The sequence below is a fragment of the Dipodomys merriami genome, unplaced genomic scaffold (genome assembly GCF_024711535.1).
Source record: "Dipodomys merriami isolate MVZ:Mamm:240054 unplaced genomic scaffold, mDipMer1.0.p SCAF_48, whole genome shotgun sequence".
NCBI lineage: Eukaryota > Metazoa > Chordata > Mammalia > Rodentia > Heteromyidae > Dipodomys > Dipodomys merriami.
The window spans coordinates 3,527,783-3,555,155 of NW_027206046.1; the positions used below are offsets into that span (position 1 = coordinate 3,527,783).

The 27,373-nt window shown below is 42.0% G+C and overlaps 1 protein-coding gene across 3 annotated transcripts in view; it reads right to left on the reverse strand.

Annotated features, from left to right (window-relative positions):
- Znf609 (zinc finger protein 609) overlaps nucleotides 1-27,373 on the reverse strand; it is a 165,958-nt gene that overhangs the window by 119,568 nt on the left and 19,017 nt on the right. For 2 of the 3 annotated variants that reach the window (XM_069995178.1, XM_069995180.1), the window contains exon 2: nucleotides 14,981-15,854. In XM_069995178.1, the coding sequence (XP_069851279.1) occupies nucleotides 14,981-15,727 (747 nt within the window). In that variant the 5' untranslated portion in view covers nucleotides 15,728-15,854. Of the gene's footprint in view, nucleotides 1-14,980; nucleotides 15,855-23,303; nucleotides 23,325-27,373 lie in introns of those variants that run through there. The other variant, XM_069995179.1, reaches the window with a different exon arrangement.

Consider the following 27,373-nt stretch of genomic DNA (forward strand, 5'->3'; position numbering starts at 1 on the left):
GACACACACCTGTAATCCTTGCTACTCAGAAGGCTGAGATCTGAAGATCATATAAGGCCAGTCCCAGCAGTAAAATCTGTGATTATTTCCAGTTAACCAAGAAAAGGCCAGAACTGAAGGTGTGGTTCAAGTGGTAGAGCACTAGCCATAAGCAAAAAAACTATAAGACAGCACTTAGATCCTGAGTTCAAGCCCCAGGACAGGCACAGGCATAAACATACATACAACCTACCTAATAAAAACAAACAAATAACAACAACAATTATATATTGTAGCTACTAGTTCTCAGAGATTCTGCCCTCCAGGGACAATGTGGGTCATTTCTGGTTGTCTCAACTTAAAAGCTGGGGATGTTACTAGCACTTGGTGCATAAAAATGTAGAGACTGCTAAATACCATATAACACATAACAAATGCCTCCACAACAACAAAAAAAATTACAAAGCCCCAAACTTCACTGATTTTACACACACACACACACACACACAGACACAGACACAGACACAGACACAGACACAGACACAGACACAGACACAGACACACACACACACACACACACACACACACACACACACACACACACACACAGCTTAATAGCCAAAATGTACAGAGGAAATGAGCTCCTGCTGTGTCCTTTACAGTTCTCATCACTCCCAAATTGTAGCTAAAGCTGCAAATAGTCTCCCTCCTTTCCAACACAAGGAGTCCCAGTGGCTGCTTTACAGCAGTTTGTCCCTTGCATTTCCCTACCTAACATTTCAATTCTTAGAAAAAATTAAGTTGCTAATAGTCAAGGGTGCTACTCTCTCACTGGCATATTTTTCATCAATAAAAGTTATTTTTTAATCCATATAATTTTTTTCAATATAAACTAAGTTTTATTTGTTTTTGCCAGTCCTAGGGCTAGAACTCAGGGTCTGGGCACTGTCCCTGAGCTTCATTTGCTCAAGCCTAGCACTCTACCACATGAGCCTTAGCGTCACTTCCAGCTTTTTATGTTTATATGGTACTGAGGAATTGAACCCAGGGCTTCATGCATGCTAGGTAAGCACTCTACCACTAGGCCACATTCACAGCCCCTAAACTAAGTTTTAAATGAGACTGCTACTGAAGAAATAATAGTTTATCTCAATACTAGAAAAAAAAAAATTGAGCTAGATTGTTAGCCTCTAACCTGTCATTTAAGTACTTCGGAGGTAGTTCCTGATTTCTGTAAGAGATAGGAAAGAAGACAGGTGCTTAAGGCTCATTCTCAGGAGGCTGAGATCTGAGAATTCAGGTGTGAAGCCAGCCTAAGCAGGAAGTCTGTAGGACTCAGAGCTCCAATTAACCACCAAAGAGACAGAAATGGAGCTGAGGATCAAGTGGTAGAGTGCTAGCCTTCAGCACCAAAACTCAGAGATAACACCCAGGTTCTGACTCCAAGCTGGGGGGAGGGTGGGAAGGGGGGAAGGAGGAGGGAGTGAGAGGGAGGGAGAGAGAGGAGAAAAACAAAAGGGAAAGCATTTCTTAGCCTCTTTCTGAAATTTTAATAAGCAATCAGCTTGTTTGACTTCAAAATCCCTATATTCTTCATCCAAGTGCATATGTATAATCAAAATGAAAAATGCCTTATGGCGTATTTTATCTAAAACAGACACTCTACCAGATGTTTAGAAATTTGCATAGTGAAGGAATTAAGATCTGGTGTAATATAGTATATAGAAATGTGTAGTCACTGTATGAGGACTTTTCCCTCACATTTGCCAATTTTTGTCCTCCTACTCAGTGGTATTTGTATTTGAGCTACTTCAAAGTCTTTAAAAAATTAATCTGAAGAACAGAGTAGTATAAATCTGTGTAGAGGTAATACATGTACTACTACTAAATCTCATACTTTAAATTTCATTATGTGAGGACTTTTTTTTGTTTTTTTTGGTCGGTTGTGGGGCTTGAACTCTGGGCTTGGACGCTGTCCCTGCACTCTTCAGCTCAAGGTGAGCGCTCTACCGCTTGAGCCACAGTGCCACTTCCAGTTTTCTAGTGGTTTATTGGAGATAAGAGTCTGACAGACTTTCCTGCCCTGGCTGGCATTGAACCGTGATCCTCAGATCTTAGCCTCCTGAGTAGCTAGGATTATAGGTGTGAGCCACCGCCCCCCCTCCCCCCCCCCCCCCCGCTATGTGAGGACATTAGTTTACCCTAAATACACCATTCTACAATTATTTAAAATCAGTTCACATTCAAGTATGTGTTCTTCTCTGATAACAATTAGAGTTCTAGTTAATTTTTTTTTAAGTAAGAGACTTTAATACAAGCCAGAATTTTTTTTTTTGGGGGGGGGTCCGGTTGTAGGGCCTGAACTCTGGGCCTGGGCGCTGTCCCTCAGCCCTTCAGCTCAAGGCTAGCGCTCTACCACTTGAGCCACAGCGCCACTTCTGGCTTTTTTCTTTTTGCTTATGTGGTGCTGAGGAATTGAACCCAGGGCCTCATGCATGCAAGGCAAGCGCTCTACCGCTAAGCTACCTTCCCAGCCCCAAGCCAGAAATACTTTGTACCTCAAAACATTCTCTATTGGATCTCAAACAAAAAACAAAAAACAAAAAAACTAAAGCACAAAAGATTTCTACTATGTCTGTGAGGTAATGTTTTCTTTTCCTAAAAAGCATGTTTAATTGAATGTGTCCAGAAGCAGACTGAAGAACAAGACCTTTTATGCATATCAGCATTCATTCATTTTGAAAATATTATAACCTTCCAGCAAATTATTAATACTTTTGTTCAATAAAGACAGCAATAGATTCAACAAACTAATGAAAAAAGATCCTATTTTCATTTTTTTTTTAAGATCCTATTTTTAAATTTAGTAGTAAGCTGAGTGCCAGTGTCTCACGCCTGTAATCCTAGCTACTCCCTCAGGAGGCTGAGATCTGAGGGTTGCAGTTCAAAGCCAGCCTGGGCAGGAAAGTCCATGAGACTTATCTCCAATTAACCATCAGAAAACCTGAAGTGGTGCTGTGGCTCAAGTGGTACAGCACTCACCTTGAGCTGAAGAGCTCAGGGACAGTCCCCAGGCTCAGAGTTCAAGCCCCACGAATGACCCAAAAAGAAAAAAAAATAGTAAATTTTGATTATCTGCTCCTATTAACCTATATCTACAAAATCACAATGCCAATATATGGCAAATACATATATTCTTAAGAATTTTCTTCAAATTTGCTCCCTTCCCCAGTTCTAAGACACTCTTTTGAAACTGAAACATTAATGTTGATATGGATGCTACATCTTTTTTTTTTTGGGTCCGGTCGTGGGGCCTGAACTCTGGGCCTGGGCGCTGTCCCTCAGCTCTTCAGCTCAAGGCTAGTGCTCTACCACTTGAGCCACAGCGCCACTTCCGGCTTTTTTCTTTTTGCTTATGTGGTGCTGAGGAATCAAACCCAGGGCCTCATGCATGCAAGGCAAGCGCTCTACCACTGAGCCACCTTCCCAGCCCTGGATGCTACATCTTAAAGCCTTTAACTGTAAACATTTCAATAATTCTCCTAATTAAGAAGAAATTGAGAACTCAGGTTACTATAGTAGTACTCCTACATGACTAACCCCAACACAAGCATCCTGTAGATTTTAGAAAGGACAGCTGGAGGAGAATCTTCAGCATGCTTTAAGATACTTATGACGTCTAAAAAGTAGTGCATAGCTCCATCTGGAAATGGCAAAAAACAGACAATTTCATTTGCTGGGTAGCTGTGCTCAGTGGCTCATTCTGTGTACTTGGAAGGCAGAGAGGACAGAGATTCAAGGTCAGCCTACATAAAAAGCTCACCAGAGGCTGGAAATGTGGCTTAGTGATAGAGTGTTTGCCTAGCATGCATGAAGCACTGGGTTCAATTCCTCAGCACCACATACACAGAAAAAGCCAGAAGTAGTGCTGTGGCTCAAGTGGAAGAGTACTTGCCTTGAGCAAAAGTAGGTCAGGGACAATGCCTAGGCCTTGAGTTCAAGCCCTAGGACTGGCAAAAAAAAAAAAAAAGTTCACAAGACTTCTTCTCAACCAACAGCCAGAAGTGGTGGAATGGTGAAATTAAGAGGCCTGCAGGCTGGGTACCAGTGGCTCACACCTGTAAACCCAGTTACTCAGGAATTAACGATGGTAGTTCAAGGCCAGCCCAGGCAGAAAAATCGCCATGAGACTTATAAACCACTCAAAATCTAGAAGTGGCGCTATGTCTCAAGTGGTAGAATACTAGCTAGTCTTGAACACAAAGAGGCTCAGGGATAGCACCCAGGCTGTGAGACCAATACCGACAACTGACAAAAAAAAAAAAAAAAGGGCCAGACACCCCCCCCCCAAAAAAAAATGGTATAAGACTCCCTTCTCAACAGAAGCTGGGTATACTGGTATGTACCTGTCATCCCAATTGAAAAATAGAGAATCACTGTCTAGGCAGCATAGGCTTGGGTAAAAAGTGAGAACATATTAAAATAATTAGTACAGGGGCTGGGAAGGTGGCTCAGTGGTAGAGCACTTGCCTTGCATGCATGAGGCCCTGGGTTCTATTCCTCAGCACCACATAAGCAAAAAGAAAAAAAGCTGGAAGTGGTGCTGTGGCTCAAGTGGTAGAGCGCTAGCCTTGAGCTGAAGAACTGAGGAACAGCGCCCAGGCCCAGAGTTCAGGCCCCACGACTGGACCCCCCCAAAAAAATTAATAATAATCAGTACAAAAAGGAGCTAGAGGTGTGCATCAAGGGATAGAGTATCTGCCTAGTAAAAACTGCCTTTTGGGGGATGGGAAGGTGGCTCAGTGGTATAGCGCTTGCCTTGCACGCATGAGGCCCTGGGTTCGGTTCCTCAACACCACCGAAGCAGAAAAAGCCAGAAGTGACGCTGGGGCTCAAGTGGAAGAGTGCAAGCCTTGAGCCTTGAGCCTTGAGCTGAGAGGGCCAGAGCCCAGGCCCAAACTGTCTTTTTTTTTTACCCACTCCTGAAGCTAGTGATAAATTCACAAAAAAGTATCTCAATCCTCATTCTTTTCCTGATTGTTTAGTAGACCAGTGCTAATCCCTCAAAAGGCTAAAAAGTATACACTTTGCATAACTAGCAGAAAAGGACACATAGTTTCTAACTAAAATAATAGGGTTATCTCCATTTCAAACCTTAGGAAAATAAATCAGAAGGAGCTAGTTAAACACACACAAAAATCTTAATAGAAACTAGTTAAGCAGGAGCCATGGCTTTTCCAACTGATATCAGCCTGCTATCTATAAAAAGGAATCTAAAAAAAAAAATCTAAACCAATCAGCCAGTCAGCTAACCAACCAATAAAAACCCAAACCTCAATGACTATAAATGCTCTGAATCAATCCCTCCCTCAAGCCTTCCTGGAAATCAGTAGGAGTTGGGATATTAACTATAATAAATTAATGTTTGCCTAAAGATTTCAGGAGGTAAACTATTCAAAGTCTCTAAGGATATTTTTCTCTTTAATTGCAGTGACCTTGCACCTCAAAGCTCCACTTCTGGCATTTTGCTGGTTAATTGGAGTCTCACAGACTTTTCTGCCCAGGCTGGCTTCAAACCTCATTCCTCAGATTTCGACCTCCCAAGTAGCTAGGACTTAAGAGGTGTAAGCTACCAGTGCCAAGTATTAAGTAGATTGTTTTGTAGTACCAACCCCCAAAAATGAAGATAGGCCTTAAAACACAAAAATTTCATCCTATAAGTAAAAACTATAAAAATTCTCTAAATTGTCTTTCTCTTTCATCTTAAAAGAACGATTTGTTGTATCCATAGTTCATCCACAGTCTATCCTTTCTTAGGTAGCTTAAGTATTAATTATGCCAATGTCATCTAGGACAAACAACTGCAGGGAAAAGGATTTGTTAAAAATGTCTCCTCAGCCAGCCAGAGAAACTTCTTGTGTGGGTGCTCTCAACCATGACTAAACTGTACCAAGAGAAATATATTTTAAAATATTAATATGGTCTGGCACCTTCCTGATGCTAATGCCTCCAAGCTCATCCCAATGGCACAACTGGGAAATTAAATGAAGAGAAAAGCAATCTTCCCTCTGCTCTCTACTTCAGATGCTCTTCCTCTAAAGCTTTACCATGCATAGACTCATTCTATACAAATACATAGAGATAAAACATGCTCACACATATAAATAACTCTCTGCAGGAACCAAAAATCAAAGCCTAACCCCATGGACTTTAAGTGAGTAAGTCCAATTTCCTTCTTTGTAGCTCTTGACACATGCTGGCTAGGAGCCGTCTGGATTTTTTTCTGCCTTGTTCCTGCACCAGAAGGCTCTGCACTGCAGGTCAGGGGATGATAAGGAAATAAACAGTGTAATTTCCAAGGCCTCTGAACACAGCCCTGTCAGCAGCTCTGGAGGCAGGTTACTCAAGCATGGCTTAAAGAGTGAAAACCACAGAGAGAAGAGCTCAGACAATCAGCAGTGGCAGGATCTCAGCTGTGTGCGTTACTGCCATCTCCAGCCTGAAAGCCCGAGCCCTGCTGCCATCCTGGATAAGCTCTGATGGTAAAAGCTCTTATACCCAAATGGCAGAAATACAAGTTCACACTGGGAGAGGAAAATTAAAGACTAGGACTTAGATTTTTCCATGCTCTCTTGTGTAGAAACAAAAACACTGCTTTTCAAGCATCCAGGAAAATTGCATATGATGGCAAACCCACAGCAACACCCATCCAATATACTTAACCCCAGTCCAGGGGGATATGTCCAAAAAAGAGACTCAATTCATAAGAAATCTGAAATTCAATGAGGCACCTCAATATCCCCCAAAGCCAATTTTGGTCTCCTGTCCTGTGCCCTCCCTACCTCCAACTGTAAATACCAAGACCTGGAGTACATTAGCACTAACATGCAAATTTCCAGCCTATGATTGAGACCCCTTTTGAGCTTAGTGCTGAAAGTCATAGTCAACATGTTTACCTGCTCATACTAGATAAACTTCCTATATAGTGGAAAGTTGTTCTATTTCATTATTGTCATTATTGCCTCCACTTGAGACCTATTACACATAAATTGTACATGCTATCGTTTTCCAAACGCTTCCTAATACTAGGCAGCAAGATTGTATCTCAATTTACTAATTTAATCTTGCAACAACCTTATGCACATATTATTATTTCCTTTTTGAGAATAAGAAAACTTAAGGCAGATAGTTAGGTAACCTGGCCAAGATCACTCAAAAAAGTGGAAGAGCTGGTTACAAATCCAAGAAGTATGGCTATAGATACACTCTACTTTTTTGTTTGTGTGCCAGTCCTGGGGCATAACTCAGGTTCTCATATTCTTGCTTCTTTTTCTGCTCATGGCTGATACTCTACCACTTGAGCCACACCTCTAGTGCCAGCTTTTGCCAGTTTATTGAAGATAAGAGTAACTGGGACTTTTTCTTCCTGGGCTAGCTTTGAAATCTGATCATCAGATCTCAGCCTCCTGAGTACCTAAGATTACAGTATAGGTTTGAGCCACAGTTCCTGGTCAGAGTACGCTCTTTTTTGGGGGAGTGTCAGTCGTGGGGCTTGAACTCTGGGCCTGGGTGCTGTCTCTTAGCTCTTCAGCTCAAGGCTAGTGCTCTACCACTTGAACCACAGCACCTCTTCTGGTTTTCTGGTTTTTATTGGAAAGAAGAGTCTTACAGACTTTCCTGCCCAGACTGGCTTTGAACCGTGATCCTTAGATCTCAGCTTCCTGACTAGCTAGGATTACAGGCGTGAGCCACTGGTACCTGGCCATTCTTGACAACTAAATCAAATGTAAGAAAATACATGAAACTAGAGCTAAAAAGGTTTATATTTAAAAGTAAAAGAGACTCCCAATATCTACCTTTTTACAGAGAATCTAACTCACAAAGGTTCTCAAACTTTAATATACAGAAATTAGCTATAGGGCTGGGAAGGTGGCTCAGTGGTAGAGCGCTTGCCTTGCATGCATGAGGCCCTGGGTTCGATTTCTCAGCACCACATAAGCAAAAAGAAAAAAGCCGGAAGTGGCGCTGTGGCTCAAATGGTAGAGTGCTAGCCTTGAGCTGAAGAGCTGAGGGACAGCGCCCAGGCCCAGAGTTCAGGCCCACGACTGGACAAAAAAAAAAAAAACAAAAAAAAAAAACAGAAATTAGCTGTAGAAGCCGGGTGCTGGTGGCTTATGCCTATAATCCTAGCTACTCAGGAGGCTGAGATCTGAGGATCACCATTCAAATCCAGCCTGGGCAGGAAAGTCTGTGAGACTCTTATCTCCAATAAATCACTTAAAAAATTGGAAGTGGCGCTGTGGCTCAAGTGCTAGAGTGCTAGCCTTGAGCTGAAGAGTTGAGGGACAGCGGCCAGGTCTGGAGTTCAAGCCCCACAACTGACCAAAAAGAAAAAAAATTATCTGCAGAGACTTATATGTAAACCTTATGTACAGTTTTCAGGGCTCTTATCCCTAGAACTTATTTAGTAGATCTGAGGATCACAGTTCAAAACCAGCCCAGACAGGAAAGTCTGTAACACTTTTATCTCCAATTAACCACCAGAAACCCTAAGTGGTACTGTGGCTCAAAGTGGTAGAGAGCTAGCCTTGAGTCAAAAGAATTCAGAGAGCCACGCGCTGGTGGCTCAAGCCTACAATCCTAGCTACTCAGGAGGCTGAGATTTGAGGATCATGGTTCAAAACCAGCCCAGGCAGGAACATCCATGAGACTCTTATCTCCAATAGACCACCAGAAAACCAGAAGTGGCACTATGGCTTAAGTGGTAGAACACTCGCCTTCAACTGAAGAGCTGAGGGATAGTGCCCAGGCCCAACATTCAAGTACCACGACTGACAAAAAAAAAAAAAAAAAAGAGCTGAGAGACATCAAGGAGGTTGAGTACAAGCCCCACAACTAAAAAAATAAAAATAAAAATCCACAGTACCTCTGAAAATTTGTTTAATGATGTGTCACTGAGAAGCACTAGATTAGGACTTTGTAGGACTTTCTCCTTATCTACCAACAAAGAAGAGCTACTATTAGAAAATACGTGATAGTTATATATAACTCCTATAGTTATGTAGAAGGAGTATATTCTAATGCAGTAGAATTACTACAGCTCACAACAATTTATTACATATTTTATAAAAAAAAAACTATTAGAGTCCAAAGGTTCCCAATAATAAATGCTTAAGGAAATAAAAATAGGAATTATTCTGCTTTGACCATTTCATTGTATATATGCATCAAATTATCACCATACTTCATCAGCATGCAATTATTATATACCAATTTAATAAAAGGACTGAGCAGTGCCTTAACGAGTATAACAAAATTTTGGCTGAAATATAATCCTACACACACATATATACATCCTTTAACAAATCAAGTGCACATAAACAGTTTAAAAACAACTTTCCTTCTCTGTATACAAGACAAATTCTTCACTAACAGAATAAATGGTTATTCTTTGCAAATATCATCACTCTCCCAAGCTGAGCTTTGGTGGCTCAAATATGCAATCCTAGCTATTCAGGAGATGAAGATCTGTAGGAACAATGTCCAAAGTCCCTGGCAGAAAATTTCATTAGATTCCATCTCCAAAAAAAAACAAAAACAAAAACAAAAATGACCCAACATCCAGGTACCAGTGGCTCACACCTGTAATCCTAGCTACTCAGGAGGCTAATGATCTGATGATCACGGTTCAAATCCAGCCCGGGCAGGAAAGTCTGTGAGACTCTTATCTCCAATAAACCACCAGAAAACTGGAAGTGGCACTGTGGCTCAAGTGGTAGAGTGCTAGCTTTGAGCTTTGAGCTGAGGGACAGCAGCCAGGCTCAGAGTTCAAGACTTATGACCGACAAAACAAAAAAACAAAAAACAAGGCTAGACGCATGGCTTAGGATACAATGCTTGCCTATCAAGTATGAAGCCTGGAATTCAAACTCCAGTACTACCCCGCCCCCCACACGAATATATACATACCTATATATATATATATATATATATATATATATATATATATATATATATATATATATCTTCATACATACTCAAAGTATATTTGTTTATGAGTGTTAACAACACTAAAGTCACTAGGAAAACAAATTGTAAGTAGTTTTTTGTTTTGGTTTTGGTTTTTTGGTGCTGGTTCTGGGGCTTAAACTCGGGGCCTGGGGACTGTCTCTGAGCTTTTGTGCTCAAGATTAGTGTTTTACCACTTTGAACCACAGTGCCATTTATGACTTTTAATTGGGGATGAGAGTTTCTCAGACTTTCATGCCTGGGCTGGGTTTGAACCATGATACTCAGATCTCTGTTTCCTGAGTAGCTAGGATTATAGGCATTAGCCACTGGTGTCCAGCTAGTTTAAGTAGTCTTAAGCTAGGGACAGTGCCCAGGCCTTGAGTTCAAGCTCCAGGATAGGCACAAAAACAAGCAGTCTGAAGATATATGGGCATACAGATTCAATGTTTCCATGGTAGTTTTTAAAGTTGGTCATGTAAGGATCCCTTGTGACAAAGACTTGAAAAAAAACAGAGTAACAAAATGCCATAAGAATTTGGTATCCAAGGGCAGGGAAGGTGGCTTAGTGGAAGAGCGCTTGCCTTGCATGTTTGAGGCCCTGGGTTCGATTCCTCAGCACCACATAAGCAGAAAAAAAAAGCCAGAAGTGGCACTGTGGCTCAAATGGTAGAGTGCTAGCCTTGAGCTGAAGAACTGAGGGAGAGTGCCCAGGCCCAGAGTTCAGGCCCCACAACCAGACCCCTCCCCCCCAAAAAAAGAATTTGGTATCCAAAATCCTGACTTTTCAGGGGCTGGGAATGTGGCTTAATGGTAGACTGCTGGCCTACCATGCAGGAAGCCCCGGGTTCAATTCCTCAGTACCACATAAGCAGAAAAAGCCAGAAGTGGCATTGTGGCTCAAATGTCAGAGTGCTAGCCTTGAGCAAAAAGAAGCTCAGGGACAGTGCCCAGGACCTGAGTACAAGTTCCAGGTCTGGCAAAAAACAAAACAAAATCCTGACTTTTCTATGCTCAGCTTTCCCACTGTCTATTTGATGCTGAGCAAATCACATGACCCCCCAGCCTTAGCTTCTTTTTGTATAAAATGTGGAAACTGAACATGGTAATGATTTTCTAGGTCCTCCTAGAATTACAGCACCTAGAAGGAAAACAGCTAAAGAATGAAAAAATAAATTAAGCTTAGAGTTAAGAGAATGTAACTCTGTCCCCATATAAATAGTAACGTCTTTATTTTCCAAGAAGGAAAATGCTTGAGGGCATCTGGCTTCAGGAGGCAAGGCTGACTGCAGTGCCATCAATAGCTGAACAAGAACAGCTAGTGAAGCAGGAAGGTGTTAAGAAAGCCTTGGATCAGAAAGAATAAAAAAGACTTGACCTTGCTTGGGCAATCAAGGATTACAACACAAAAGAAATCATCTGAAAAGCATAAACTGGGCCAAGAATATAAAAACCAAGGGCAAAAGAAGATGCTCCTAAGACACAGATATGATAGCATACATGATCAAAAAGAAAAAGACCGAAGAGCACACTTCATTGTTTTCTTTGCATCCTAAACTAATGGGGGCGGAGAGATGTAAATACATGCAGTATCTTGAAAGCAGAAGCTGATTTCCAACAATGGAAAAAACAGTGCAGTATTCTTATCTTGTGAAATGAAAAAACAGCTATTAAGATGAGAGTAGGGCACATTCTGGGTGGCAACATTCTAGACCCTTTAGCCACTAGAACTTCCCTTATATGATTTGGGGCAAAAAATAAAATGGTTTCTTTCCTTAAACTCCTGGATAGATGCCTTGACAGATTCAGCACAGATAGATCACTGCAGTCTGTGGTTTGTAAATTCCATTTTTTTCTTGCCTGCCAGATCAACAACAAAAAGCACTATGCTTGGGAGACTCAAGACAGATGCCTTCCTTTCTCCTTTCTCCTTCTATCCCTAACTTAACAACCTATCAATCAAACCAAAGGCAAGGGAGCAGGCAGGAGCCTGAGTGTTCTGTCTTGTTTATTCCTCTCCTAACATCCCCTCCCCCATTTCTTCACTTGGCAGAAAGTATGAGGCAGGAGTGTTCAACAATTCAGGGCAGGAACAGTTGCTAAGAGCCATCTCTGGTCTTCCCTAGAACTCAGAAACAGCAGTGAGCCCTGCCAGAGAAGTGTGGTAGAATTAAAGTGGATTCCATGAAGAGAAATCCACATCCTCAGCTTGACAGAAAATTTCCTCAGCCACACAGCCTGAGATGCTTACCGTGATGAAAGAGAAGGCGCCTGAGATACATAATTTGAATATTCAAATTTCCCTCATTAGCTAGTACTCAACTTTTAACAAGTCCTGTTCCCTATTTGCAAGGGAGGGTTGGGGGCACTCTTCTTAAGACACGTTTCGAATTTTATGAGGTTCTCCTCTTAATGAGTTCCTAGTTTAGAGTATACAATTCCAGATTGCATCAAAACATCTGTTTTGCTGTTCTGGTTCTGTGGGTTGTCCTTGCAAAGGAACATTCCAAACCAGTTAGGCCACAGGCAAGCCTACATTTCAGAGAAAAATTTTAAGATTTTCAAAGACTTTGCTTATAAAACTATTAATACTAATCATCAACACTAAGAACCTACTATGTACAATATCTGGGGCTCTGGGGGAGCCCTTTTTCTCAAAAGCTACAGCTCCACTGTCCTTTTTCCTTTTTCTTTTTTTTTTTTATGGGGGAAGGGGGAGGTTTTGCTGGGCATTGAAGGCCTAATACATGCTAATCAAGATTCTAGCACTGAGCTACATCCCCCACCACACACACACACAGTCCTCTTCCTTTCATCTTACCTCTTGCTCTCCCTTCCATTCCACAAATGTTTTTTCCCTGCACAGTATTTTCATCTCCTAGCAACTTCCAAACATTTACTTAAATATAAGACAATATGGTAATGCACCCTAGAATCAGTGTGTCCAAAGGGACTGAGTACAGGGAAGGAATTAAGAAAAATCAGGCTCTTACTTATAGTAACACCTAACTGCATATAAAATTTTCTGCTTCTCAAAGCACTTGCCAGATATTTTGTCTACCTTTTATCTCTCCTTTTATTACTTTGTTTTCTGTCTTTCCAGCATCTAAAACCTATAACTTTATCTTTCCAGTAGGTCAAACTTAAAGCAAAGCTACATGACTAAGAGGCAAAACTTCCCAGCACTAAAGTGTATTCTTCGCTAAGTATTCTGCATCTCACTTATAATGTGAAGGGCAGCTACCTAACCAGTCACTGCATCTATGGGAGAAAAAATAGGTTCCATTTGCTTCTCTGAGATAATCATGGACATTTAGACTTAAATCCAATATGAAGCTAAGCTAAAGCTAATCCTTTCACCCACAGACTACAACTGGGTTTAGAAGATTACAACCTAAGTAGTCTAAAGGAGAAAAAATTGAAGACTACCATCTGATGTGCTTTTTAGCACAGGAAGAACAATGATTATGAACATAAATATATGGCAAAAGTTTCCGGAAGCCAGATGTAGGGAACAATCTAATGAATCTGGAACAGAAGCAAGAACTCCTGGTACTCCTAGGCCTCTTTAAAAGAGTATTATCCATCTGCACCCCAGAGAAAATGGCAAATCACAGCCAGCACAGAATGAACCATGCCAGTAACCAGCTGGAACCTGACTCTACTGAGGTGGACTACAGCATCTGCCACCGAAACACAGACAGCCTCTCTGGCAGCTGCCACTGGTGAAGGGGAATGAGCCATTGTGTTATTAGTGCAAGAAATTCACAGCCCCGTTACCAGAGATGCCCAGATGTTGCTAAAAGCTACAGATGTGCCAGAGGCAAAGACCAAAATACCTACAGCAATGAAAGCATGAGCTACTGCTAAAATCTAGGCACTGAGAGGGTACCACCACCCCAACATACACATACAGCCTTTATTTATTAACACTTACATATGGAAATAAGTATTCCCTGCTGCAGCTGATGTAATTACAGAGAAATCAATTTATTCTGACTACATCTGCTAAGATCAGCTAAACACAGGGTGAGCAGAGCAGAAAAATCAAGAGCCACTAAACAGTTCATCACAGGGCCAGCTGCTTTGGAGGAAATCATAAGCTGTTGAATTTAAGGCAACCTGAGCTGACCCGAGACTCATACCTACTCTGCTAAAGCCTGGTGAGTTCCATTTCCTGAGACATCAATGAAGATTATCTTCCCAGAGGAGGGACTTGGTCCTAACCTTTCCTGGGGCTACAGGCACCAACCCTTCCTTAGTCAAGCAGAAGACAGGGCATCATTACACTATTTGGCAGCTATAAAACCACCAGGAGACTTTGATTTCCAACAGTTGCAGGAGATAGTTGGCAAAGAGCTACACTTTCATGGGCCAAAGAATCTTTCTAGGCCAAATTTTCATAGTCACAGAAGAAACTATAACCTGAGTACTTCACATTATAGTTAGTACCTCCTACCCCTTGTTTACCAGCCCTGAAACCATATCCCTTTGCTCTTTGGTAGCCACCAATAAACACTTGGTAAATATGCCACGAAAATTAACCCTTTTTTCTGCTAGATACACAGCAGTATCATTTATCCCAATAAGAACAGCACTCAACTTACACATGTATCAAAAAAAAAAAAGCCAATTAAACTTATCAACTCTTGTAATTCTGATGACAAAATGTCAGCCAAGCTGGAAACTATGCCAGCCTCTGGCAGTAAGTGTCTAAGGTGGGTCAATAACAAGGTAGAAGAACATTCATTCTACCAAGTAGCTGCCCCCAACAAGGGATATCCTATGCCAAAATGTCCAGGCTTGCTGCAAATGAGTCTGTAGGGAATCCTCTAATTTGGAACAAAACTACATTATCATTACCAGCTGCTCTGACCTTATAACTGGTCATTACCCACAAAGTAATGAGCCTCCCACAGTGTGCACAGTATTTGGCAGTTGGTCCAGGGCAGTTCTGACTGGCAGTGGGCAGCCAGATCTGGCCACCTCTTACCTTTTCAGACTTGACTTTCTTTAGCGGGCGACACTCATTCTCCCCTTCCTCTTGCTCCGGTTTAGCTCCCAAAGGATTGAGCGCTGCTCCAGGCTCAATAGCTATACTCCCAAGCGGCTCCACAGCTCCTGTATCCACCCCTGCACTTGCATCATACTGACCACCCCGTCCTCCCAAAGAAACTGGCTGGAGGACCCCAGAATCCTTTTCTGAACAAGTCCCCACTCCTTCGCTTCTCTCCTTCTTGCTCTTAGAAGAGCTGTTCTCCTTTTCCTTTTTGGAGCCGGCTACACTGCGGGATGTCTTAGCCGCCTTCTCTGCGCCCTTGGGAGCAATAGTAGCAACCAGGCCTCCTGCATTGGCACCATCTCCTGAGCGTCCCTGCACCTCTTTCTTGCTAGCTGCCCCCTCACTTGGAGTGAACAAGGAAGTCCCTGGAGTGGGTTTGCTAGTGTCTTTGCCACTCTTATTCCTTTTGGATTTTGATTTGCCTTCCTTCCCTTGAGGACCTGGCACTGGGGTCACAAACTTGATGTTGTCTGGTAGTGTGGCCACAGCATTGGGAGCCGGTATCCCCACCTCCTTTGAGCCTGACATTTCCAGTTTCTGCTGGTCCTTTTCCAGATCGGCGTCCAGGTCAATGATGAGATTCCCTACTCCAATGTCCCATTCATCCCCACTGTCGTATGTCTCAACCGGGTTTGCATCCACTCCTTTCCCTCCGGAGGCTCCACTGCTCAAGGACATCTTAGAGTCAACGTCCCACCTCAAGATTCAAGGCTCTTCCTTGCCCCCAGCTTTCCTATTTTCAGCTTCAGCTATGTTCTCAGACCTGCCACCTTGGTCAGTACATGCCCAGCGGACAACATCATTGCTGGAAAAAGAAAATTTAAAAAGCTGTTAAAGGAAACAATACAGGCAAGAAGATAGCCTGAAATAAACTCCCACACAAAACAGACTCTTCTTCCTCTGTGGCTGGCACCTCACAGTGGACAAGACAAACAGGTTCAACTGTATTTTTAACATAGTCACATTGGATCCAGGGAAAAATTAATTCCCACACCATCTCCCCAGGGGAGGGTACAATGGTTCCAACTGCCCAGAGATTTGGGTGGTCAGTTTCAACTAAAAGTCCTTGAAAGTTAGTTTCCCCATCCTGAAAACCTTGATTTCTATTATCTCTACCAGCTGATAATCCTCGTTCAGTCAGTAGAAACCCTGGCATATAGCAGATTCTAACTATAGCGCAAGTTTGCTCACAACTCCCTTTGCCCTGCTTCTGGAATTATCAGAGTCAGAATATGACCTAGCAAAAGCTTCAACAGCTCTCTACTAATAGAACATTCCCCTGTTAAAAATGGTATAAACTCTGATATTCTTACATTGAGGAGAAAAGCTTTATGATTAAGTTAAAGCTTTATGATTAAGTTAAAGAGAAAAGCAAGAAGAACTGGTGAAAATCCATTTCAGGACAGGGGCAAAGGCAGAAACTAGAGAAATAATTCTCAGACTCACTTATCTCTTAAGGCCAGAAGTTATACCTACTTGACTTATCAACTCCAGGGTACAAATAAGGCAGGGTTCAACCTTTTTTCACCTTCCACTAAAACTTATGATAGAGGGAAAAAAAAAATTACCCTATCAAAAAAACAGAACACGCTGGGCATCGGTGGCTCACACCTATAATCCTAGCTATTCAAGAGGCTGAGATCTGAGGATTGTAGTTCAAAGCCAGCCCAGGCAGAAAAGTCCATGAGACGCTTATCTCTAATAAACCACCAGAAAACTAGAAGAGGTGCTGTGGCTCAAGTGGTAGAGTGCTAGCCTTGAGCTGAAGAGCTGAAGAACAGCGCCCAGCACAGAGTTCAAGCCCCATGACTGACCAAAAAAACCCAAACCCAAAACCAAAACCAAAACCAAAAAAAAAAAAACAGACCACCACAAAAATCTACCACCAGGATGTAGGATAATTCTCCACTTTCATATATAAATAAAATTGATGGCACTATACAAATACCAGGACTCCATCACATGGAACAGGGATTGGCTTAAAAAGGAGGCAAAGGGCTGGGAAGCTGGCTCAGTGGTAGAGTGCTTGCCTTGCATGCATGAGGCCCTAGGTTCTATTCCTCAGCACCACATAAGCAGAAACAGCTGGAAGTGGCCCTGTGGCTCAAGCAGTAGAGCACTAGCCTTGAGCTGAAGAGCTGAGGGACAGCGCCCAGGCCCAGAGTTCAGGCCCCACAACCAACCAAAAAAAAAAAAAAGGGGGAGACAAGGGAGTATTAATACGGCCTTGCTCCTGAGCCATGAGGCTTAGGAAGCATACTGCCTGAAAAACCTGACAGCCAGGTGGCCAGTGGCTCAAACCTACAATCCTAGCTTCTCAGGAGGCTGAGAATTGCAGTTTGAAGCCAGCCTGGGGAGGAAAGACCCAGAGACTCCAATTAATCACAGAAAAAGCCAGAAGTAAGTGGTATTGTGGCTCAAGTGGTACAAAGCTGGCCTTAAGCAAAAGGAGCTTAGGGCAAGAGTTCAGGGACTGCACCCAGGCCCAGAGCTTAAGCCTCAGGACTGGCCAGAGAGAAAGAAAAACTTGACAGTCAACAAACAAACAGCATCCAAGATAAAGCATATTGCATCCAAGATAAAGCCTAAGAGTTTCAGTTTTACTAATGCCTTTGTATATTATCTTTCTACACTCATTTAGAAAATAAACTTCTGTAAGATAATTGAGTTGAAAGAACAAACTAGTGGTGTCAAAATGTATCCTGCCAAGTGGCTAACAGGTAATTGCTACAGGTACTACAGACAAGACAAATTGTGCTTTTTCACCTACTCCCTCAGAATAGTGTCAATAAACCAGAGTGCTGGGGCAAGGAGAGTAGAAGTGAACAAATGAATGCCTTGCTAACAATTGGGGTTTAAGAGAGGAAAGTATGCACATTAATTTGTAACTTAGTGTAGATCTGAGAATAAAATACACCCAAAGCTCAATACAAAGCTTACTGTCAATGGACAATCAACTACCATTTATTAGCAAATATGAAGTCTACCTAGATCTTCCTTACAGGATGAGTAAGAAGTTGGGGGGGGGGGGGGAGAGAGAGACAAGATGTAGGAACAATGAAAATAAAATAAAATAAAAACATAAAACATTGCCAGGCTTGGATGGCTCATGCCTTGAGTCAGGAGGCTGAGATCTGAGAATGGAGATTTGAAGACAGCCCAGACTGACAAATGGGCAAGATTCTCCAATTAACCAGCAAAAAGCCAAAGTGGAGTGTGACTCAAGGGGCAGAGCATCAGTCAAGAGTGAAAAAGCCAAATATGTGTTCAAAGCCTTGACTTCAAGTCCCAGGACTGGTGAGAAAGAAAAATAAAACATTACCCACAAAAATAAGGAAACATAATCCCTGAAGAGCCAGGATGGTCAAGATTCTTAAATTTACAATGAATTGTTTGGAATTCTCAATTAGAAGCCAAGAACACCTGGATTCCAAGAGTGACTGACCATTTGAAGGGGGGAGGGGCACCTCATACCTTTAATGCTAGCTAGTCAGGAGGCTGAAATCTGAGAATCACAGTTTGAAGCCAGCCCTAGCAGGAAAAGTCCAGGCAGGAAAGTACGTAAGACTCTTTCCTCCAGTTAAGTACCAAAATGTCAATTAACTAACAAAATGGAGCTGTGCCTCAAGTGGTAGAATGCTAGCCTTGAGCAGAAAAAGCTAAGGGACAGTATCCTGGCTATAAGTTCAAGCCCTAGTATCCCCACCCAACCCCCACAAAGAAGCCATTTGAATTTTAAAAATTTATTGTGTACTATGTGACAGGAATTGAACTAGATGCTAGGAATACAACAACAAATAAAACATGAATTAGGAAGTGCAGCATGGTATTGAAAATAATTCTTTGAGTGGCTTAAAGCATTTCTAAGACAGAAATGTTAAACTGTATATAGTTCTTCCCCAAGTCACCTCTGTAATATCTGCAATTATGTCTAGGTTTAGTGCACAATCCACACTATTCTAAGTATCCTCCAGATCTGTACTATGATCAGCATGTAATTAAGCTATTAAAATAACTTCATATTGCCTGTAACCCTAGTCAGGAGGAGGAAATCTGAGGATCACAGTTCAAAGTAGACTGGGCAGGGCAGTCTTTGAGACTTTTTTTTTTTTTTTTTTTTTTTGGTCCGGTTGTGGGACCTGAACTCTGGGCCTGGGCGCTGTCCCCCAGCTCTTCAGCTCAAGGCTAGCGCTCTACCACTTGAGCCACAGTGCCACTTCCGGCTTTTTTCTTATGTGGTGCTGAGGAATCGAACCCAGGGCCTCAGGCATGCAAGGCAAGTGCTCTACCACTGAGCCACCTTCCCAGCCCCAGTCTTTGAGACTCTTATTTCCAATTAATCATCAAAAAGCCAGAAGTAAAGCTGTGGCTCAAGTGGCAGAGCACTAGCCTTGAGTGAGAAACTTCAGGGACAGTGCTAAGATCCTGAGTTCAAGCCCCAGGACATACATGCACACATACACACACGTGCATATACACACACAAATTGTGCTTTTTCTAAAAAGGGAGTTGGAGACAAAAAAAGAATACCTGATAGCCTGTGCTCATATCCAGCATCCATATCTTTTTTTTTTTTTTTTTTTTTTTTTTTTTTTTGTCGGTTGTGGGCTTGAACTCTGGGCCTGAGCGCTGTCCCTCAGCTCTTCAGCTCAAGGCGAGCGCTCTACCACTTGAGCTACAGCGCCACTTCCGGTTTTCTGGTGGTTTATTGGAGATAGGAGTCTCAAGGTCTCTCCTGCCCAGGCTGGCTTTGAACCGCGATCCTCAGATCTCAGCCTCCTGAGTAGCTAGGATTACAGGCGTGAGCCACCAGCGCCCGGCCCAGCATCCATATCTTAAGTAAAAATTCACAAAACAAGACTGTCCTGGAAGCTAGGCACCAATGGTTCATGCCTGTTAAATCCTAGCTACTCAGGAGGCTGAGTACAAAGCCAGCTGGAACAGGAAAGTCCGTGAGATTCTTATCTCCAATAAACTACTCAGAAAAAGCTAGAAGTGGTGCTGTGGCTCAATTGGTAGAATACAGAGAGACTCAGGGACAGAGCCCAAGCCCTGAGTACAAGCCCCAGGACCAGCAAAAAAAAAAAAAGTGTCCTAGAGAGTATAGTATGGTAAAAAACTGGGAGGCCATTTTATAAGAGGAAAGGTCTCAGAAACTGGAAATGTTTAGACAGGAAAGGAGAACACTAAAGAGAGATAGGGCCGGGTGCCTGTGGCTCAAGCCTGTAATCCTAGCTACTCAGGAGGCTGAGATCTGAGGATCTTGGTTCAAAGCCAGCCTGAGTGGGAAAGTCCGTGAGACTTTTATTTCCAATAAACCACTAGAAAACTGGAAGTGGCACTGTGGCTCAAGCTGTAGGGTGCTTGTCTTGAGCTGAAGAGCGCAGGGACAGTGTTCAATCCCAGAGTTTAAGCTTCACAACTGACAAAAAAAAAAAAAAAAAAAAAAAGAGGGAGATAGGTTGGATAACTTCAAATATATAATGGCCGCAATACGGAAGAAAGTTACTCTGTGATAGTGAAAGTCTAAACTATCAGGGAGTAGAAGTTACAGAAAGAAGTTCAACTCAGAAAAAATTTAGTAGCCGGGCGCTGGTGGCTCACGCCTGTAATCCTAGCTACTCAGGAGGCTGAGATCTGAGGATCGCGGTTCAAAGCCAGCCCGGGCAGGAGAGACCGTGAGACTCCTATCTCCAATAAACCACCAGAAAACCGGAAGTGGAGCTGTGGCTCAAGTGGTAGAGTGCTCGCCTTGAGCTGAAGAGCTGAGGGACAGCTCCCAAGCCCAGAGTTCAAGCCCCACGACCGACAAAAAAAAAAAAAAAAATTTAGTAACCTAAGACTTCCAACAATGACCCATAATGTTTAATAAAATCATGTCTATTACTGAAATACAAAGACAAAGTCACTTGTCAAATAAATGCATAAGATCCCTGTGTTATAGGATTTATCTTGATATGCTTACCACCTTTTTCAAACCTAGCATTCTATTATTAGTGTACCTATCAAAAAGTTCTTTCTCTACTAGAAAACTACTTCAAATCTCTGCAGCCACGATACAAATAAAATGTATCTAGTGGTGATACGCTTTTAGAGAACTCTTGTCCTATTATTTTTTTTCCAGTCCTAGGGCTTGAACTCAGGTCCTGGGCACTGTCCCTGAGCTTCTTTTGCTTAAGGCTAGCACTTTACCACTTGAGTCACAGCACCACTTGCTGCTTTTTCTGTTTATGTGGTACTGAAGAATTGAACTCAGGGCTTCCTGCTTGCCAGGAAAGCACTCTACCACTAAGCCACATTCCCAGCCCTTGTCCTATTTTTTAAAGCTATACATATATATATATATATATATACATATATGTATATATGTGTATATATAAAAAACCTTTTATGTATATATGTGTATATACATATGTATGTATGTACATATATATGTATATATATAAAACTTTTTAACCACATGACTTGGCAGAAACCCCTATTCCAGACTAAGCAGTCTATAACTTTGGTGGGATAAACTATAAAATTGCCACAGATTCTTTAATCAGCCTGGCTATGGCAGCCAAACCACTTCCCCTGTGTTCCCTACAGCAATCAACTCTCTGACAGGTCATTGTAGAGATGCTCAACCTCGGAGGTAAGATAACTAATACAGTAGATGGAAATGAAAAGCAGTGATCTCTTGCTTCCATAAATGGGGGAAGTGCAGAATCAGGACAACCAATTTCTTACAGAGACTCTTACAAGGCACTTATAGTTTGAATACACCCCTTTAAAGACTCTTTCCTTCTTTTCTGCTTAATTGTACACCTCTTCCCTATTTAGAAGTCATCCTCCAGACTTCAGAATCACTTGTCCACTATAGTGTCAGTCCTATTTGTGCTTTGTTCCTGCACCTCATCACCAAGGCACTCCTCTCTGAATTTGTCCAAGGGACCACAACAGATCATGACAACTGTGCTCCATACTCTGTACTCACCCAAAGCATTAATGTTCAAAAATAACCACACCGTAACAACTAAAGTTCAGATCTCAGTTAACTCTGTGGAACCTAAATTCAGTTCATGGACTACTAGGCCCACATTTATAAATTACATATTTCAGATTACTAATGGCCTTTTTCAGTCATCTATCACAAATGTCTCTCTTCTAGAAGGGTAAGTGAAAATAAGGAATTTTCTGCCTTGCCCCTACTCAAAGGGCAAAATCAGTCATGGAGCCCTACTTATACTCAAGCATAACAATGAAACTAGCAGTTGTCTTTCCAACCAGATAGACATATATATCCATCATAGAAGGTCTCAAAGAGATAGTTCCTTTAATTGGTAACTACCCCAAAGACCATCCAGTCTAAGCAACAAATATGGTATGCAATGCTGCTGTACTGTAAATTATCTGCCTTCTCTTCTTACAGGTTTTGGTAAATCTTCTTAAATGGCTTTGGCCTGAGCAAGAGACAATTACGTGTAAGTATATATAATCTGGTTGCAAAACTCAGGTCACATGCATAAAATATAGATGTTAGGACTATTTACATAGACATTCCCTTCCAAAGGCCACATGTCGAAGGGGGACAAAATACCCTATACTCAACTCTAAGAAAGTTTACATAGTAAAGAGAACATTAAGTCAGAATTAAGAGATGTAATTTCTGAATTCAAATTTCTATACATTAATCAAGTTTCTCTATTAAACATTAGTTTTCTCATTATAACATGTTATAAGCATATGCTAACATGTTATATAACATTATAACATGTTATAAGCATATGCTAAAGCTACAAAAAATATACAATGAGCTAAATAGTTATATGTTGTGGTATCTGAACTAAAAGAGGGCTGTTTAAGTTGTACTTGTTACAAGTATAAAGAAAAGTAAAACCAAACACCAGTAGATCACACCTATAATCTTCAGTTCAAAGCCAGCTGGTCAGGAAAGTTTGTGAGACTCTTATTTCCAATTAACCAGCAAAAAGTTAGAAGTGCAGTTGTGGCTCAAGTGATACAAAGCACTACCCCTGAGCATAAAAGCTCAGGGACAACATCTAGACCCTGAGTTCAAACCTCAGTCTAAGTGTATGCATACATGCTTACACCCAGATACAGACACAAACACAGATTTTTTTGTTTTTTGCTGGTCCTAGGAACTGTCCCTGAGCTTTTGTGCTCAAGGTTAATGCTCTACCACTTGAGCCACAGCCTACTTCTGTTTTTGTCGTTTGGGCTTTTTTGGTAGTTAACTGAAGAGACTCACAGATTTTGCTGCTTGGGCTACCTCAAACTGTGATCCTCAGATCTCAGCCTCCTGAGTAGCTACGATCACCAGTGTTAGCCACCAGAATCAGACCTAATTTAAAAAAAAAAAAGGAAGAAGAAATTGCATATTGTACTGACAGTCATCTGAAGTATGAAAGGAAATAGTAATCCTTTCTCTGAACTCAATGATATAGCCTTTCTGCTAAGACTATTCCTATTCAGATGTGGTTCATAAAATCTTACTCTATAGTGACTGACAAGGGCTGGGTGCTGGTGGCTCATGCCTGTAATCCTAGCTATTCAGGAGGCTGAGATCTAAGGATCATGGTTCAAAGCCAGCCCAGGCAAGAAGTCTGTGAGACTCTTATCTCCAATTAACCACCAGAAAACTGGTAGTGTCTCTGTGGCTTAAGTGGTAGAGTGCTAGCCTTGAACTGAAGAGCTCAGGGACAGCACCCAGGCCCAGAGTTCAAGCCAACAAAAATAAATAAAATATAGATTGACAGAAAGATTACATATTGCTTCAAAAATCTCCCAGGGGTGGGATAGAGGTATGTATAGATAAGTGACAGAATATTTGTTTAGCTGCATAAGACCTTGGGTTCAACTGCCCACTCCAGTACTGCAAAATAAACAAACAAATAAATATAAACAATAAAAAATGCCATGCTCAAGTTTTTGTTGCTGTTATTTTGTTTTTGCCAGTCCTGGGGCTTGAACTCAGGGCTTGGGCACTGTCCCAGAGCTTCTTTTGCTCAAGGCTAACACTCTTGAGCCACAGCACTTGAGCCACAGCACCACTTGCTGCCTTTTCTGTTTATGTGGTACTGAGGAATGGAACCCAGGGCTTCATGCATGCCAGGCAAGCACTCTGCCACTAAGCCACATTCCCAGATCAAGGCTCAAGGTTTTAACTTCTAGACTATCTCCTCCTTATCAATTCTTCCAATCTCCCTAGGTTGCACATCCCACTGCCAGGACAGGTCTTCAAATCTAAATTATGTTAAATTCAACAGGGGTTTGATGCCCTAGAAGTACTGTAAATAAACCAATGGGAGACAGCAAAATTTCACATTGTATCATCCCCTCTGAATTCCAGATGCTGCTCTGAAATCTCTTTATACTTCAGTAGCCTCAGGTGAAGTAGTACAACATGTAAACCATCCTCAGTGACTTTCAGCTTAGCCAGCTGGAAGAACAGGCATCTCCCTCTCAACCTGCCACACTTCCTGGCAGCTCACTAATCAATTGGGTTTCCACCTAGGGCTCTAACAAGAAACAATCAACTTCCCTTTGGGCCTCTCCCTTAATTTATTACATTAATTACAGTAACAAAGGAACTGTGTCATCTCTTCAAGTACCATAGCTCTCTGCCTATATTGCCAATGAGATTAGATAAAGAATAAAATTACGGCCAATTTGAGAACAAGTCCAATTCAGCCTGGTTCATCTGACCATGCATGTGTCACATAAGACAGAGGAGTAACATTGTAGCATCTCTGTCTCCACATCCTCATATACAGCAGTTCATGAATAATAGTTGTATGGTCCTTAAAGGCTGCTACTTTCAGGCAAGGATTATGAGACTTGACCTGTTTCATTTCACAAGAGCAACTGACATTTCCACTAGTACAATGCTTCTCAACAGGGCTCAGGTTTAGATCCTTGGTGTTTATCAAAACTGTTCTGTTCTAGTTAGACAGCATACTGAATCAGTAAATAATTCAGTCCCAACTCTACAGGGACTTACTTGGTGAAACCGATCCCCTACAAAAGCTACTAAGATAGGTGTTCTAAGTGGGCTGAGAAGCAAAAGGTAATGATTTTCTAAAGTAAACAACTTTTTAAAAGCTGTTACACTTCTTCCTCTTCTAACTGGAGGGTTACATAGCCCTCTATAATTAAATTGTTATCCCCAAAGGCAAACTTTTTTTTTTGGTCCGGTCGTGGGGCCTGAACTCTGGGCCTGGGCGCTGTCCCTCAGCTCTTCAGCTCAAGGCTAGTGCCCTACCACTTGAGCCACAGCACCACTTCCGGCTTTTTTCTTTTTGCTTATGTGGTGCTGAGGAATCGAACCCAGGGCCTCAGGCATGCAAGGCAAGCACTCTACCACTGAGACAACTTCCCAGCCCCCCCAAAGCCAAACTTTGTACTTTTTTTTTTTCCTTGTCAGTCATGGGGCCTGGACTCTGGGCCTGGGCACTGTCCCTCAGCTCTTCACCTCAAGGCTAGCGCTCTACCACTTGAGCCACAGCACCACTTCCGGCTTTTTTTTTGCTTATGTGGTGCTGTGGAATCGAACCCAGGGCCTCATGCATGCAAGGCAAGCACTCTGCTACTGAGCCACCTTCCCAGCCTTTGTACAGTTTTTCTAAATATTAACAAAAAGAAAAATTTTCAGGAGAAAAAGGTGAATAGGGGGAGGATGGGGATGTAGTTCAGGTGGTGGAACACCTACCTAGCAAGCACAAGGCCTTGATTTCAAACATCAGTAACTCCCCCTAATAGTGGTGATAGCTAAGAATCAACAGATCTAAGAAACCTGCCTGTTCTGTCAAAGCATTAGCTTTTCTATATCTCAACTTGTCATCTCTAAAATATGGTTAGACCGGCACCGGTGGTTCATGCCTGTAATCCTAGCTACTCAGGAGGCTGAGATCTGAGGATCGCAGTTCAAAGCCGGGCTGGGCAAGAAAGTCTGTGAGACTTTTATCTCCAATTAACCACCAGAAAACTGGAAGTAGTGCTGTGGCTCAAGTGGGAGACCACTCACCTTGAGCTGAAGAGCACAGGGACAGTGCCCAAGCCCAGAGTTCAAGCCCCACAACTGCAAAAAAAAAAAAAAAAAAAAAAAAGACAAGTTCACAGGTTGAGGGAAAACTTAGCATTTTTCAGAAAATATAAGGAATTACCTTTTCATTCTAGACTTCATCTCCCCTTTCAGATATCTGACATAAGGACTACTATAGTAAAGCCACGGAAACAAAAGAAAATTCTTAATGTCTACACCAGCCATAAAGAGTCTAATTCACATGCATCCTTAAAGATATTTAACTAACCCTGCCTGGTTTGGCAGTACATGCAGGAGGCAGAAGGATTCAAAGCTCTAGGCCAGCCTACGCTACACAGTAAGCCTCTGTCTCAAAAGAAACAACCAAAACCAAAAAAAGTGTACCTAATCCTTGTCTATTTTTCCACACTCTGTGGCCTACTACTCTACCTTTTTTGCATCATGGCTTTCATCCAACAGACCCTCAGCATATCCTGTGTCATTTTCCTTCTCCAGTGTATTTGACTATGTGATTAACATCTGTTTTCTCAACTGGACAACAAGAACCCTGAGTGTAAGACCTTCAGTCTTCTGCTCACCACTGAAGAAAAGTACTAAATTCATAATTTGCCTTCAATAAATATTTCAGTTAATAAATGAGTAGTTTTTTCACCAAGTAGTAGTACCAACTGGGACTTTTCTTCCCTATTCTTCCTTTAGCTTGATTTGCCACTACTAATAAACTCTCTCAATTACCTGTAGGTCTTCAAATATACTGAAATCTATTGGTTTTTTTTCTGTAAGATAAAGAATGCAGAATTCATTAAGAATCTAAGGGACCTGGAATGCCAGTGGTTCATACTCGTGAACCTGTGAAGTCAGAAGGCTGAGATCTGAGAATTACAGTTTGCAGCTAGCCTGGAAACTCCCTGAGATTCTTATCTCTAACCACCAAAAAGCCAAAATAAGAAGCTGTGGTTCAAGTGGTAGAATACTAACATTGAACACAAAAACTCTGGCATAGCCAAGGTCCCAATTTCAAGCCCCAGGACTGGCACACACCCACAAAAAAAGTCTAAGGGATGGTTGGGAAAGTGGCTCAGTGGTAGAATGCTTGCCTCACAAGCATGAGGCCCTGGGTTCGATTCCTCAGCACCACATGAGCAGAAAAAGCCATAAGTGAGCACTGTGGCTCAAGGGCTAGAGTGCTAGCCTTGAGCTGAAGAGCTGAGGGACACTGCCCAGACCCAGAGTTCAAGCTCCAGGAACAACTTAAAAAAAAAAAAAAAAAGGAAAGC